This window comes from Ovis canadensis, chromosome 3, assembly GCF_042477335.2.
Source record: "Ovis canadensis isolate MfBH-ARS-UI-01 breed Bighorn chromosome 3, ARS-UI_OviCan_v2, whole genome shotgun sequence".
Lineage (NCBI taxonomy): Eukaryota > Metazoa > Chordata > Mammalia > Artiodactyla > Bovidae > Ovis > Ovis canadensis.
The window spans coordinates 34,139,492-34,155,268 of NC_091247.1; the positions used below are offsets into that span (position 1 = coordinate 34,139,492).

The following is a 15,777-nucleotide window of genomic DNA, read 5'->3' on the forward strand; positions in this document are numbered from 1 at the left end:
TGCTGAAAGAAGCAAGGTGGTCACCTCGCAAGCTGTCAAGTCCACCTGCCGTGCTGCAGCAGACCCACCGGCCTTGGTGACAAGCCCCTGATTTCTCTCCTCCACATCCTCAGGCAAATCACCTGGGGCTCCATAATCGTCTTCAGGTCGAGATTCAGTCCTCACACTCCAACATGACGACTCAGAGTTTCATCATTTCTCCTTGCACAATCTAATGACTACTTCTCCATCCAAGGTCTGGTAACTTCATTAAACAGGGCAGGTAACCTCCTCATCGAAACTGGTCGCTCCCTTGGCACCAGGGACACCACCTGCCTCTCCCATTTCCTCTCTTGAGCGCATCCTGTAACATTCCTCTAAGATTTGATCATTGGTCTCATGCTCATTTTTCAAAGGAAAGTAATCGTAAACATGTTTCCCATGTCCCAAATTTTCCATTTTCTCTTCACTTCTCTCTAGCATCCTGCCATCTTTAAAGTCTTAAATTTGGTGCCACTTTCCCCCAGAAGCCATTTAACTACTAAGGCCCCTCTCATCCTCTATACTCTCCTGGAGCACTTAAAAGCCAAATGCACTCGCACAAGTTAGTGCTTCATATATTCTGGTTTGTGGAATCTTGTGCTGTTTTATGAGTTACTCCTGTTTCTTCAACCAAACAAAGGCTCCTTGAAGAGAAGACCCATGATTTAAAATATCGTGTGTCCTCATGGTACCTCGTGGAGGGATTAGCACATTACAGAAATGGTCAATAAACCCTTGCTGAGTGAGCAATGCGCTGCAGTAGCTTGGAAAGAGAAATATAAAGTAGAAAACCTTTGACATTTCCTTTCCTTTCTCCTAACGCTCAGGAGCCGAAATCGGGACAAGTCATCCTGCGCTGTGCTGTGCTTAGTCACTCAGTAGTGTCCGACTCTTTGCGACCCCGTGGACTGTAGCCCTCCAGTCTCCTCTGTCCATAGGATTCTCCAGGCCCTCCTCCAGGGGATCTTCCCAACCCAGGGATCAAACCCAGGTCTCCCACATTGCAGGCGGATTCTTTACTGACCAGAGCAGCCCCATCCTGCACTGCTGCTGCTGCTGCTAAGTGGCTTCAGTCATGTCCGATTCTTTGCGACCCCATAGACGGCAGCCCACCAGGCTCCCCCGTCCCTGAGATTCTCCAGGCAAGAACACTGGAGTGGGTTGCCATTTCCTTCTCCAGTGCATGAAAGTGAAAAGTGAAAGTGAAGTCGCTCAGTCGTATCTGACTCTTAGCGACCCCATGGACTGCAGCCCACCAGGCTCCTCCGTCCATGGGATTTTCCAGGCAGGAGTGCTGGAGTGGGGTGCCAGTGCCTTCTCCGCCCATCCTGCACTAGCGCTGTGCAAAATCAAGTCAGTCTTCCTGCCTCAGTGCCATGATGTGGGAGGAGCACAGGATTTGGGTGCAGATGGCGGGTTCATGGTCTGGCCTCACCAGTCGTTGATCTTAAATCTTAGTGAGTACCTTGAACCCAGAAACTTCATCTCTTCATATTTAAAACTGAGATAATAACTAAGGTTTTTTGGAGACAAATGCTATATAATTCACAAGAGTGACATTCGTGGTGGCAACATCAAGCACCATGGTAGATCAGGAGAGAAGCTATCTGAAGGCGGACAGGCCTGAAGGTACCCCTCACTGCACATCCTCATTGAGGGGGAATGACTGTTGCCCGCAGTGGGGGCAGGTAAAGTCTTGGGGATGTGAAGAATGAGAGTCTGCAGGAGAGGAAGAGACTCAGATGTTGAGCGTTGCCAGGTTTGTTTTGGACATCGTCAGGTAGACCTGCTGGTGGAAAGGTCAGAATATGAAATAAGCAGCCTGTCCAAAAGGCGAGGAGATGCACATTAGTAGAGCTTGGAGCCGAGGCCGCTGGCTGATGAACTCACAAGTATAGGTGGTGTGCTATGTGAGAGGCAAGTTTTTCTCTAACACCACAAGGGTTGCTGGCCCAATGAGTGGAGTTTGATAATAATACTTGCTACAAGAGTATTTTTTTTAATAAAAGGCCAGGAAGTAAAACTGGTGGATTGGCTGTGGTGGGGGAATTGGAGAGGGGCTCTGAGAGCAGAGAAAGGCCTGGGCCTGGACTGGAGGGAGAATAGACTGAATGATTCATAGAATCTAGTTTCAGAGGAGGGGAGAACATGCCTCTTGGCCAGATGACAACTGTCAGCCATACAGACAGTCTGAAGAAACAGCCTGTGAAAAGATTAAGTGACATGATTTGAATGTGCCCCCAAAGACCAGAGCTGCTTTTGAAGCATGAAAGATCAGGAAGGAGACAGCAAGCCTACTAGGGCTGCAGACATGAATGTTCTCTACCCCACGCATCCCAGCTGCTGCTGCAGCCCCCTCCCTCTCGACGTTCAGGCTGCAGGTGGGCTAGCATACCCCTCCCCTGAAGTGTGCACAGAGCTGGACTGAGAGCCAGTCCCAACCGGGGCATCCTCCCAACAGGTATCAAGTTCTATTCTCAGAACCATCCCAGAGCCCTGTTCTGGGGAGTCTGGCAGCTATATGGGCTTCTTCCCCTGTGGCTCAGATGGTAAAGAATCCGCCTGCAATGCGGGAGACCCAAGTTCGATCCCTGGGTCAGGAAGATCCCCTGGAGAAGGGAATGGCAACCCACTCCAGTATTCTTGCCTGGAGAATTCCATGGATAGAGGAGCCTAGCGGGCCACAGTCCATGGTGTCAGACACGACTGAGGGACTGTCACTTCACCTCATTTCTCTTTTCCTTGTATCAGAGGAAGAGGTCTTTTTCAATCTCTTGCTGAGCATACAGGGGCTTCAGGCTGCATTTGGTTGGATGTGGCCAGCAGGTGCAGCCTGTTTCCTCCTCTCCTGCTCCTTGTGGTCAACAGAAAGGAAATATGGCCAGAAAACCACCCTTTCTGAACCCACCTGCCACCTGAAACCCCACACTGCAGTTCAGCCGCTCCCATTTATTCATTCATCCAGCAGTGTTTATTGAGCAGCTATTGTGTCCAGGGCCCCAGGCTAGTACTAGTGAAGGAAAGAAACGGGCACCAGAGTGCCACCACAGCTGCCGAAGAACCACAACCTAAAGCCACACCTGCCCCTACTCTCCCCCTCCTCAAGCACCTGATTGGGGAGCTCTGTGGGGAGTTTGCCAGGGTCCTGGGAAGAAGAACATGAGTCAGACACATCGATCATCCTCTGCCTGTCATCAAGGTTGCTCAACCCCCAAAGTGGGGAGATGATGAACCTCTGGCACGAGGTATCTTATTAAACCCACAGCTACGCCATGCTCAAGAGAATCATCCTGACCCTTCAGACCTGAAAACTGAGGCTTGGATACTTCAAACTATCGTGTTGGCCAAAGAATTCATTTGGGTTTTCCACAACATGTTACAGAAAATCAGTATGAACTTTTTTGGCCAACTCGATACTTGCTCAAAGTCTCATGGGCAGTGAGTGGCAGAGCCCATAGCTGAGCCACATCTACCATTCAACCTGGCTTCCCCACATCCCACAGCTCCAGGAGTCTGCTGCTGGTAATCTTGCTCTGATGGCAGATCCCATCATGAAAGTTTGTTGGCTTAAAAAGTTAAGTGTTTGTGGAACTTAAAGATCTTCAGTAGAGAGCCATTGGAAAGAAAGGTTTGCCTTTCTACCTGCCCACCGACACAGACCCTACAAATAATGATTAATTTTAGCAAGTGAGGAGTTCTGTGTACTCCCCTCCTGGATTTCCATTAACCCTTTGAGTAATGACCACATAGAGCAATCTGGCTAGGACTCCCCAAAGGACACCTTCCCTGGGACAGCAGCTGCAAGGGCAGAGCCCCATTATGTGGACCTGCCTCTTTAGAATTCAGATCACAGTCAGCAAGGCGTGTTCAGAACTCCAGTGGCTGGGACCTCAGCAGGGTTCAGGATCTTGGGGAAGAGCTACATGACCTAAATGTGCAATGAGAACAGAATCCTGGAGCAGCTCCAGTTCCTACCTGAGCCTGCATGGTCCAGATCCATGTCCTGGATCTGCTGGAGTGGGCGTGTTCCCCAGCAGCCCTGGAACTACTCCTGCCCCATCTCTCCTTTTTAAATTCAGCTTCAGGAGGCTGAGCCTCCCCATGGGTCAGATCCTGGGTCAACCATGAGAAGAAGGTGATTGGCTGGGTCTGCCAGGGCTTTGTGACCCGCCAGCAGGGCTCCTCCAGTCCCTCAGAACCCTGCCTCCCTGCCTGAACTTATTGCCTCCATGCAATCCCAGGATAACTTGGGTGTGTAACCCAGGGGGCAAGGGGTAACAATATTGCAGACTTTCCAAACAGGTGACTTCAGCCCCCTGGGCCCAGGCAGGAAGGGGTAACCCGATGACAATGGGCATTGCCCCATGTCAGGAGCAGGAAACATTTTGGCAAGCTCCTCAGAGTTCTCTCTCCTCTGATCCCACAGTGCCTGTTCCAGTTTTCCTGACCGGTAGGATGGCATCTACAAAGCAGAATGTATGGGAAATCTGGAGTTGGGGAGGGATCGTGGTTAGAAGCCCCAGCTTCAGGTAGCCCAGATGGTTTTTCCCAGGTAGAAAGGGCAGAGAAATGCACACTTCTGTGGTCTGTCTCCCTTCTAGACTGGCATTCCAGGATCTTGGAGGCCTAAAGCTGGATGTGTGTTGGGCGCCTGCTTCTCAGGAATGTGACCTTGGATCTCAGTGTCTGCCTTAATAATGCCGATAATACTGACCAAGTGCTTACCAGGTGCCAGGCTCTGTCCAGAACTTTATACACATGACTCAATTAGTTCTTGAAACAGCTCTGTGAAGTGGGGACTCTCATTGTCCCCATTTTATTGATGAGGAAACTGAGGCCCAAAGTCAAGCAACTAGGAAATGTTAGAGCCAGGATTTAAGCTCAAGGTGTATGACTGGAGATCTGGTATTCTTAAAGCAACCATTTTGGAGCCTGCTGGAGGCAGGTCCAACACCCACTACAGGGCTGAAAGACCCAGTATGTCCCTCATAGCTGTGAGGAGCAGAAGGAACTGGGAACTGCAAGGAGTTCTAGGGACCAAAGAATTAGAGAAGACTGAGCAGATAACCCCTGGGTGATCTCCAAGACATATTTGTGCAAGGTAGAGCTCCACTGAAGACTTAAAAAGTCAAAGTTAGATTTAGGCCAGTGATAAGGTTATTAAACATTAGAATGTGAGCTTTCAGGGTTATGCAGTCTTATTTATGATTAGGCATTATAAATGCCTAGCTCTAAGTATAGTCCTAGGGATCTGGGAAGGAACTGGATGGTCTCTAGAAACTCTTTCCAGCCACGGGATGTTCAGATTTGGTCTTGATGACCATGTTGGAAGCCTCCGGCTGTGGAATGACTGACAGCTCCACCTCTCCTGATGAGTGATAACTGTCTATCCCATTACCAGTGACTGCATCGTGAACCTGACGGTCTTCGCGTAGGAAGTGATTTTGCACATCACCAGACTAAACTTCCTCAACTTTTCTTTCCCTTGACCGCAGTCCTGGTAGCAGGAGTCAAGACCCTGCAGGGCAGATTGTTCCCAAGGCCGTTATCCTCAGTCTGATTCTTGAATGGGGTTTCAGGCTGGCTGGTGACATGCTACAACCCAGTCAGCTATTTCTCCTGACAGTCACCATGTGGCAGAGGCCAGGGTAGAAACACAGGGATGGGGGTGGAACAAGACCTGGCTACTGTAGCCCTTGGAACAGAGCCTGCCTCCTCTAGGTGTTGCCTACTGTTCTCTCAGGGGAGGTGACCCAGCCCTTGGTTACAAGTGCATTCACTGTAAGAGTTGTCTCAGATTTTGTCTCAGCTGCAGTGGTGGGTAACTGGTTCACTTAGGGCAAGATACCTGGGTGGATGCTTTATATACCTTCACCCCAAGAAGCTGGTCTGGCTTGAGTCTAGGCCTGAGTCAACCCCTAGTACAAAAAGTCATTGGAAGTTGGATCCATTGATGCATTTAACTTATGGCTCTGGGGAGTTGGGGGGTTGGTTTAGTTGAGTCCAGAATCTTAGAGTTGACCCAATGCCCTAGCCAATTCCAATTCGTTCAGTTCTTAGAGGGCACTTGGGTCAAGAACAAGGATTCCACTCAAGCCGCTGTCCTGGTACCACCACGTTTTGACCCAACCAGGCTTCCTCTTTGAGGGATAGGGTCAAAGTCAGGAGCTCTTCCTTGTCTGAATTGAGCTATGGAGAAAGGAATTTAAGGATGGGAGAAACTTCTAAAGGAGTCTTTGCCCAGGACCTGGTGCCCCCTGCTGGTCACAATTAAGCTGTATTTATAGGGCAAAATCTAGGAGAGGAGCATTAAAAGAAGGGTATCCTCCCCTCCCACCACATCCTGACAAGGAATAAGAGAAAAAGGAGATGAGTTTCTTCATGACCCCCAGCAAGTGTGACTGGAGATCGTTGCAAAGAGCCCTGAGTGCCTTGGTTGAGTCCTCAGCCAAAATGAACCCCAGCTGGGCCAGAGGGTAGCATCACCTGAAAGAACCAGAGCCAGTCCTGAGTGGAGACAAGGCTCTGTTCCACGTATCAGCTGCCCCCCCGTACCCACCCCACCCTGCCACCCTACTTCATGCGACCCACCCCCCCAATATATAGCCTGTGCTGTTGCAGTGTGGGCCACGCAATGCATCAGATGAGGACTGTGGTTCTAATACCGGGTTGTGTATCAGGAGTATATTTTAAATTATATAGACATAAAAGCTATATGTGAGTGAGTGTGTGTGTGTGTGTGTGTGTGTGTGTGTGTATCACCAAATATATTACACAGTCAACTCTCCATATTTGTTGGTTCTGTACCCACGGATTCAACAACCACAAATGGAAAATATTTGAAAAAAATTTCAAGAAGTTCCAAAAAGTAAAACTTGAATTTACCATGAAACAGCGACTATTTACATAGCATTTATGTTGTATGAAGTATTATATATAATCTAGAGATGATTTAAAGTATACAGTAGGATGTACAGAGGTTATTTGCAAATACCATGTCATTTTGCATAAGGGACTTGAGCACCTATAGATTTTGGTATCCACAGTGGTCCTGGAACAAATCTCCCATGGACACTGACAGCCAACTATATCATATATAAATATATTCATATATACCATATATACATACTATATATGAATATGTACTATGTTATGTATTATTGTTTAGTCGCTGAGTCATGTCTGACTCTTTGAGACCCCATGGACTGTAGCCTGCCAGACTCCTCTGTCCATAGGATTCTCCAGGCAAGAAAACTGGAGTAGGTCAGTTCAGTTCAGTTCAATCAGTCGTGTCCGACTCTGCAACCCCTTGGACTGTAGCACACCAGGCTTTCCTGTCCATCACCAACTCCCGGAACTTGCTCAAACTCATGTCTATCAAGTTGGTGATGCCATCCAACCATCTTATCCTCTGTCATCCCCTTCTCCTCCTGCCTTTAATCTTTCTCAGCATCAGGGTATTTCCCAGTGAGTCAGTTCTTCACATCAGGTGGCCAAAGTATTGGAGTTTCACCTTCAGCATCAGTCCTTACAGTGAATATTCAGGACTGAGTTCCTTCAGGATTGACTGGTTTGGTCTCCTTGCAGTCCAAGGGACTCTCAAGAGTCTTCTCCAACACCACCGGTGAAAAGCATCAATTTTTTGGTGCTCAGCTTTCTTTATAGTCCAACTCTCACATCCATACATGACTACTGGAAAAACCATAGCTTTGACTAGATGGACCTTTGTCAGCAAAGTAATGTCTCTGCCTTTTATATGCTATCTAGGTTGGTCATAGCTTTTCTTCCAAGGAGCAAGCGTCTTTTAATTTCATGGCTGCAGTCACCATCTGCAGTGATTTTGGAGCCCAAGAAAATAAAGTTTGTCACTGTTTCCCCATCTACTTGCCATGAAGTGATGGGACCAGATACCGTGATCTTCATTTTTTGAATGTTGAGTTTTAAGCCAGCCTTTTCTCTCTTTGCTTTCACTTTCATCAGGAGGCTCTTTAGTTCTTCTTCGCTTTCTGCCATAAGGGTGGTGTCATCTGCATACCTGAGGTTATTGATATTTCTCCCAGCAATCTTGATTCCAGCTTGTGCTTCATCCAGCCTGGCATTTCGCATGATATACTCTGCATGTAAGTTAAATAAGCAGGGTGATTTATTTAACTTATATATTAACTGGAGTAGGTAACCATTCCTTTCTCCAGGGGATCTTCCCAACCCAAGGATAGAACCTGGGTCTCCTGCATTGCAGGGAGATTCTTTACCATTTTAGCCACCTATATATAAATATAATTAATGTATATTTATATAGTGTACTATATATATTATATAATAATACACATGAATGGCCATATATAATATAGAGATGTTGAGGACCCACAGGAAGGCTGCCCGCGGGTTGGAAGATCTTTGAAGCTCAAATGATTTCAGTCAAAAACTGGAGGACCAGTTTAGACAGGGACCAGTGCCTCTGCTTTTTTTCAATAATCAGCACTTGAAGACCATACACAGTAAACAGGAAAAAACAAATCCCTAAAGTGCCTCAGGAGCTCCCAGGACCAACCTAAGACCACCCTATGCCTCCGAGAACCACCCCTGACCAGTTCAGACTCTGCCTCAGGAGCCCAGGTCCAGAAGAGCCCCCAAGGCTTCATGGAGAAATGAGTCCCCAAGCCTGTGAGAAGCCTTGTCCCCTCTGCATTCAGGTCCTGCAGGCCTCTGCACACCTCCTCCCCCCGAAGGCCTGGCAGGGTCTGACCATTCATATTAGGGTCGTTCAAATCCACTCTCCAGCTCTGCACACTCTTCTCCATCCTGTCTTCCTGGAGCATCTACTGTTTTTACCACACTTTGGGGCATTTGGTTATTTTGTTCTCCTGTATGTTGGTCTCCCAGTAAGACTAAACTTTTTGAGGATGGGGCAAATCTATTTCTCAGAGTTCCTAATTAAATACTCATCAAAATACAATACCCTTGCCTTGACATTCCCCACCTGCCTCCCCAGTCAAGTCTGGGACCCTCCCCACATGCCTCCCTAGTCAGGTCTGGTGTCCACACACTCCTGCCTTGCCTGCTGAGGTTACTTTAGGTGAGCTCCCTGGAAACCAAGAGGCACTCTCCCAACTCCAATCTCTGTGATTATTGTTCATTGAGAATTATCTAGAACCCCAAAGTGAATGAAACAGGCTGGTCACTGAGGAGTTTACAGTCAGGTAGAAGGGGCAGACACACAAGTGGTTTCAAGGGAATTGAATCAATGGCATTGATTGAGTATGCTCAGGGCGACAGACACAGAGCAGGGCCATGTCTCCCTGTGCAATGGCCCAGAGAACATTTCCTAGAGGAGCTAGAGCCCCAGCTAAGTCCTGAAGGTTGAGTTGGGGAGGGAGGGTCCAGGCCAGAAGGTGATATACGAGGATTCAGAAAGAAGAGAGAAGGTGTCACTCAGTCATTCAACAAATTTGCTCAATACCTTCCTTCCCTGTGACAGGCCTAGAAACACCACTCCTGGCTTTGAGGTGCTTACTGATGAGAGAAGCAGGCATTTCAACAAGTCCAGTGGTTAGTGCAATGGTCAGATTACAGGGTAGTGGTTCAGAACCGCTGTGTAAGAGGACACTCAAGTGCAGTCAAAATTACCCTCAGAAATCTCCGCAATTGTCAGCTCCTGAGTCCTTGGAAGCTCCCAAGACAATAATTTTTGTTTCCCTTGGCTTTCCAGCCCTATCTTGGCCTTCCTTCCTTTAGGCAATGAAGGACAAAGTCTATTTTTAAAAGGAGGAAGGACTAGGAATATACAGGAGGGTGTCCTTTTTTTTTTTTTTTTCAAAAAATATATTGAAATTAAATGTGCATCTAGTGAAGTTCCATTGTCTATACTTGGGTGGGGCTGTGGAGGAGCACAGCCCAGCAGATGCCAACTGAGCCTCCTTTCTAAAACAGCTTCTCTAATTTGACTGTGCCTGTAGACCCTCTTGGTCAAGTGCAGATTCTGACTCAGTAGGTCGAGGGCAAAGCTCAAAAACAGGAATTTCTAACTTGAAATCTCTAACAAGCTGATGCCCACAGAGCACCAATGGTGCACCAGGGACCACAGTTTGAGAGCCTTTCACCTTCATGCATTGGAGAAGGAAGTGGCAACCCACTCCAGTGTTCTTGCCTGGAGAACCCCAGGGACGGGGGAGCCTCGTGGGCTGCCATCTATGGGGTTGCACAGAGTCGGACACAACTGAAGCGACTTAGCAGCAGCAGAGCAGAGAATGAATGAACTGTGGGGGTGGGACTGCATTCCAGGCAGAAGTCGAGTAGAGAGCTGCCCATGACTCCCAACCAGGGGACCAGAGAAGACAGGGCTGGAGAGGGAGGGCCCACTGATGAGCTTGGCAAGTGGTGGGAAGCAGGTCACGTTACAAGAACAGATGCCCTCTGGATGGGGAAGTGGGGTGGGTGTATTCTTCCTTCAGGGAGACACTTTGCATATTAAACCTAAAAAATACTCTTCACTCCAGAAATACGTACTCTCCCAATTCTGGGAATATGCAGTCCTGTTTCTCCACTTCTGATAAAAGACCTAGTTACAAGAAAGTTTTCCCTCTTAACAGTAATAAACAGCAACCGACACTTGACCTCTGTGCGGGGGGATGAGGGGAGGGTAAGGACATGCTCACACCCACTGGCCCGAGGAGGGGCGCCTCTGCTCGGCTCCAGCTGTAGGTTGCTGCACGGGAACACGGACTCAGGGTTGCCAAAAGAAGCCAGAAATCCCAATTTGCTTGTGTGGAACATCCCAACTTTAAAATCTTGAGTTCAGTTCTGTTCCAGAAAAATCTCGAGTACTAACTCAAAAATGTTTCCAACACTGTGAGTGCTAAACCGTTCAAGTCTGCAAGGCAAGTCCGGCCACTGGGTGTCTCGTTTGTGACCACTCGTTTGTGTCTCTAGCTCGTTTGTGACTAGCTCGTTTGTGAGCTAGGGGTTGGAGAGACCAGGGCTGCTTTCCAAGAGTCTGAGTGCAGCAGTGTCAGCGATGGACTAAAGCAAGGGAGAGCCTGGAGGCTGACGGGCCCCCTAGGAGGCTCTTGCTCGCCTTGGCCAGAGAGAATGGATATGTAGAAACCCCAAGGCAGCAGGCACATTGGAGGGCAGCGCTGACTTGCTGAATGATGGACTTTGAGGATGAAGGGGAGGAGCTATCTGGACTGACCCCACAGGTTTCCAGCATGGGTGATGGGGTGACTGGTAGTGACATTCACTGGGATAACAAATACAGAAGCAGAGCATGTATTAAGGGAAGTTTCTGTATAAGCGAAATCCAGGTGTCTGTGGATCCATCAGCAAGCCACAGGGATATAGAGTTTGAAGTCAGAGCAGATGTGAAGATGAGTCAGCTTTCTAGAACCCAAATCTGGTCAAATCTGCTTAAAATCCTCTAATGGCTTTCCTTGTTTAAACAGACTCCTCCTCATGGTAAACAAAGCCCTGGGCAACCAGCCCCTTTGGGCCTCTTTGTACCACACCCCAACATGAACACCATTTCCCCTGCCTGCTGAACAACTCAGAGTCCCAGCAATAAGCCATAACTTTGTTCTTGCTAGTCCTAGGGCCTGCACAGCTCTTCCACCCCATCCCTCCATACATTCAGAAAATTCCTACCCCTTTCAGACTGTTCTGAAGTCTTCGCTGACCCTGTCAAGCAGAAAAGGTCACCCCTTTCTTTGTGCCACCCCTGAACTCTGCTTGTCCTGTTTTTCCTGCCCCATCACTCCCTGCTCTGGACATCTGCCTGTCTGTAAATCCTTTGGAGGCAGAGACCACTTCTGACTTCACCCCTTCTTAGCGCAGGTCCATTGTATTGTGTGTGTGTGTGTGTGTGTCTGTGTGTGTGTGCGCGTGTGCGTGTGCGCACGCACGCGCGCTCAGTCATGTCCAACTTTGCAACTCCATGGACTGCAGCACACCAGGCTTCCCTGTCCTTCAGTATCTCCCAGAGTTTGCTCAAACTCATGTCCATTGAGTCAGTGATGTTATCTAACCGTCTCATCCTCTGCTGCCCCCTTCTCCTGTTGCCCTCAATCTTTCCCAGCATCAGGGTCTTTCCTGCTGAGTCGGCTCTTAGCATCGGGTGCCCAAAATATTGGAACTTATGGGGTTGCAAAGAGTTGGACACAACTGAGCAACTGAGTAACAACAAAGTGGTAAAGAATCTGCCTGCCAGTGCAGGAGACACAAGAGACACAGGTTCAATTCCTGGGTCCGAAAGATCCCGTAGAGTAGGGAGTGGCGCCCCACTCCAGTATTCTTGCCTGGAAAATTCCATGGACAGTCAGACACAGCGGAGCACACACACACACCCTGTATAGTGTGTGTGTGTGCTCCTCGTGTCTGACTCTGTGGCCCCATGGACTATAGCCTGCCAGGCTCCTCTGTATGTAGGATTCTCCACACAAGAATACTAGAATGGGTTGCCATTCCCTTCTCCAGGAGATCTTATAGTAGGTACTCACCAGATGTTCAAGGGTGAGTAAGTACCCCTTCTCCAGGAGGTAAGCTACTAGTCTGGAGGAAGATGCTTCTCATTTTTCCAGGGACCCTCCAGCCCCTTCTCTCCTTTGGGCCCAAGAACAGCACAAGGCCCCCAGGAGCTGACCTTGCCTTTCCTCTTTCTTTGCAGCTGGGGCATGGCCGTCAATGTGTACTCCACATCTGTGACCAGTGAAAATCTGAGTCGCCATGATATGCTTGCATGGGTCAACGACTCCCTGCACCTCAACTATACCAAGATAGAACAGCTCTGCTCAGGTTGGAGGCTGGGAACGGGGAAGGGGGACTACGGAGGGGAGGGCAGCGAAGGCGGGAGGCAGAACAGCCTCAGTGGACATTGAGGATTAAGGAGGCCTGCAGAGCCCTCAACTAGCCAAGGTTCTGGAGTTGAAGGAAGGAAATGGGGGTCTCCATGTGGTGGAAAAAGTCCAAAGCAAAGAGCAGCAGAAGTACAGTGCAGGGCTGCAGGAGAGGCAAGCAGTGAACCTGAGATCACCGGCACCAGGTCCAGCCCAGCCACTCAGGAGATCCCGGTCTCAGCTCTTCCTGTAGTGCAACCCTGGGCAAGTCAGCACCCCTCTCTAGGTCTCAGTTTTGCGGTCCATAAATGGAGATGGCATCAGCTGTATAAGTAAGGTTGCTGTTAGGACTGAATGCCATACATGCAGTGTTTGATATGGTGTGTGCATGCTAAGTCGATTCAGTCATGGCCTACTCTTTGCAACCCTGTGGACTGTAGCCCACCGGGCTCCTCTGTCCATGGGGTTTGAGTGGGTTGCCATGCCCTCTTCCAGTGGATCTATCCAACACAGGGATCAAACCTGTATCTGCTGCACTGTAGGCAGATTCCTTAACCCCTGAACCACCAGGGGAAGCCCGTGTTTGATATGGTGCTGGTACCTCATTGTATCATTATATAGTAATTGCTCCCATTCTTGGGAATTCTGGTTGTGCCTATCCTGCAAGTATTGTAGAAAGAAATGGCAACCCACTCCAGTCTTCTTGCCTGGAGAATTCCATGAACAGAGGAGCCTGGCAGGCTGCAGTCCATGGAGTCACAGAGAGTTGGACATGACTGAGTGACTTTCCCTTCACTATTGTGCAAGTATGGCTGGCCCTGGCCCCAAAGAAAGAGAAGAGGAGATGGGGAGGTTTGGGGGAGTAGCCCCAGTGGGCCCAGGAAAGTGAAAGCAAGCTGCCCATGTTGCTCTGCAGGGGCAGCCTACTGCCAGTTCATGGACATGCTCTTCCCTGGCTGCGTGCACTTGAGGAAGGTGAAGTTCCAGGCCAAGCTAGAGCACGAATACATCCATAACTTCAAGGTGCTGCAAGCAGCTTTCAAGAAGATGGGTGTTGACAAAGTAGGTGCCTGCACTCTGAGGGTCCCCCGAGGAGCTCTGTGACCCCAGGGAAGAAGATGGCCCGCAGCAGGGGCCGCTGGGGTCCTTCCAGCTCTGATGCCACTTTCCACCCACTGCCTCTCCAGGGGGAGTGCTTCCCCAGCTCAAGGCTCAGTGGAAAACCCCACAACATTTGACACCCCATCCTGACCCCATTCCCATCCCGACCGCATTCCCATCCCTTCCTCTTCTCTGGATCCTACACTTGAGCGTCTCGGTGTACTGCTTCTGTAAAGTTCCTCCTCTGTAGGGCCCAAGAAGTCTCTTGGCTCACTGCTGCCTCGATGGCCCAGGACCCCGGTTCCAGCAACCCCCACCCCACGTGCAGGGAGCAGCACCAAGGGACATCTCCCCACGTACTTCCTCCTGTGTCTGGAGGAAAGGGCTGTCTCTGGACCCTGGGCGGGGGGCTCTGGAGCCTACGCATTGGCTCTGTTGGCACGGGAGGGGGGCAGCCCCAGAGAAGGTGGGGCCACTGCAGCCCCAGGGCTGGCCTTCCTGACAGCAGCAGCCCTCCCTCAAAGGATGGCAGCTGTGCAGCAGCCGGAGGTTAAAGTTCTCTGCTTCTGTGGTCTATTTCAGATCATTCCTGTAGAGAAATTAGTGAAAGGAAAATTCCAAGATAATTTTGAGTTTATTCAGTGGTTTAAGAAATTCTTTGACGCAAACTATGATGGAAAGGATTACAACCCTCTGCTGGCGCGGCAGGGCCAGGACGTAGCACCACCTCCTAACCCAGGTGATCAGATCTTCAACAAATCCAAGAAACTCATTGGCACAGCAGGTAACGTGCCCGAGCTGGGGAGAGGGTGTGGGGGGCCGGGCCGGCGGGGCTCTACAGCCAGGACCGCCCCCTGGGCCACCGGCCCGCCCGGCCCCCACCAGCCTAAAGGAGACTGTTATCACGGAGTTCAGATGACGCCGCCTGCTGCCCACTTAGACCAGGGGGAGTCACAGTGGGAGGAGAGCCCCCGGAGCCTGCTCAGGTGGCTGCTGGTGGTGGGAGACCCAAGCTACTTCTTCCTGCCGCCCAAGCTAACTCGCTGACCTTGAGGTTACAGGGCAGCCCATGGCACAGTTCCTGTGTCCAGGTCATCTCAGCCAAAGACCTGGGGCTGGCACAAAGGACTCCTTCTGCCCTCTGCCCACCTGATTCCCCGGGGATGGGAGTTTGCCCAGCTGGACCAAATCTTCCCACGTTTCCAGAATCTCACAGCCCCAAGTCCTCAAGAGACAATCTCTGGAAATGAGGCTTTGTCTGGGTTCTAGAAGAGAAGGGGGAAAAGCAACAGGGCCTCAGGGAGACAAGAGGATTGGCCAGGGAAGAGGAGCAGCCCACCCGCGTCTGAACCCGTCATAGCAGAGCGGCTCCTCCGTGTGCGCTGCTGCCCCCTGGGCCTGCCCCCACTCTCCTGCTTGCTTTGCATTAGAGGCTCTGTCCTGGGAGCTGCCTTTAGCTGGAAAATAAGTGGCCAAAGCATGACGGTGTGCGGGGGAGGAGCTGGGATGCCCGAATCAGGCCCAGCAGAGGGCACCAAGCCCATCCTGAGGCCCGGGCAACCCACAGGGGCAGGGGAAGGTTTCTGTGGTCTCCTGCAGTCTTGAGACTCTGAAGTCACCCCCAGAGAGGGTGGCTGTGGGCTGGGGCTTCTGTTAGGAAAGACCCAGCAAGAGCCAGACTTGAGGCCCTGTGCCCGCTGCTTTTCCTCAGGCCCCAGCTGTCAGTACAGGAGGGCCCTCACCCCTCCAGCCCCACTCCCCAAATTCGCTGTCCCAGTTCCCCTCCCTCCCCACACCTTACACTTTCTTCAGCTCCCTGTCATCCCTG

At 50.2% G+C, this 15,777-nt stretch overlaps 1 protein-coding gene and 1 non-coding gene across 4 annotated transcripts in view; both read left to right on the forward strand.

The window, feature by feature from the left end:
- MAPRE3 (microtubule associated protein RP/EB family member 3) overlaps positions 1-15,777 on the forward strand; it is a 55,352-nt gene that overhangs the window by 37,778 nt on the left and 1,797 nt on the right. The window contains exons 2-4 of one of the 3 annotated variants that reach the window (XM_069580276.1): positions 12,680-12,807; positions 13,765-13,910; positions 14,532-14,688. In XM_069580276.1, the coding sequence (XP_069436377.1) occupies positions 12,687-12,807; positions 13,765-13,910; positions 14,532-14,688 (424 nt within the window). In that variant the 5' untranslated portion in view covers positions 12,680-12,686. Of the gene's footprint in view, positions 1-12,679; positions 13,655-13,764; positions 13,911-14,531; positions 14,734-15,777 lie in introns of all 3 variants that reach the window. The other 2 variants (XM_069580275.1, XM_069580277.1) reach the window with 2 other exon arrangements.
- Positions 1,862-2,011, forward strand: LOC138438451 (small nucleolar RNA SNORA62/SNORA6 family). The gene has a single exon (XR_011256381.1). It is a non-coding gene; the product is annotated as a small nucleolar RNA SNORA62/SNORA6 family (small nucleolar RNA).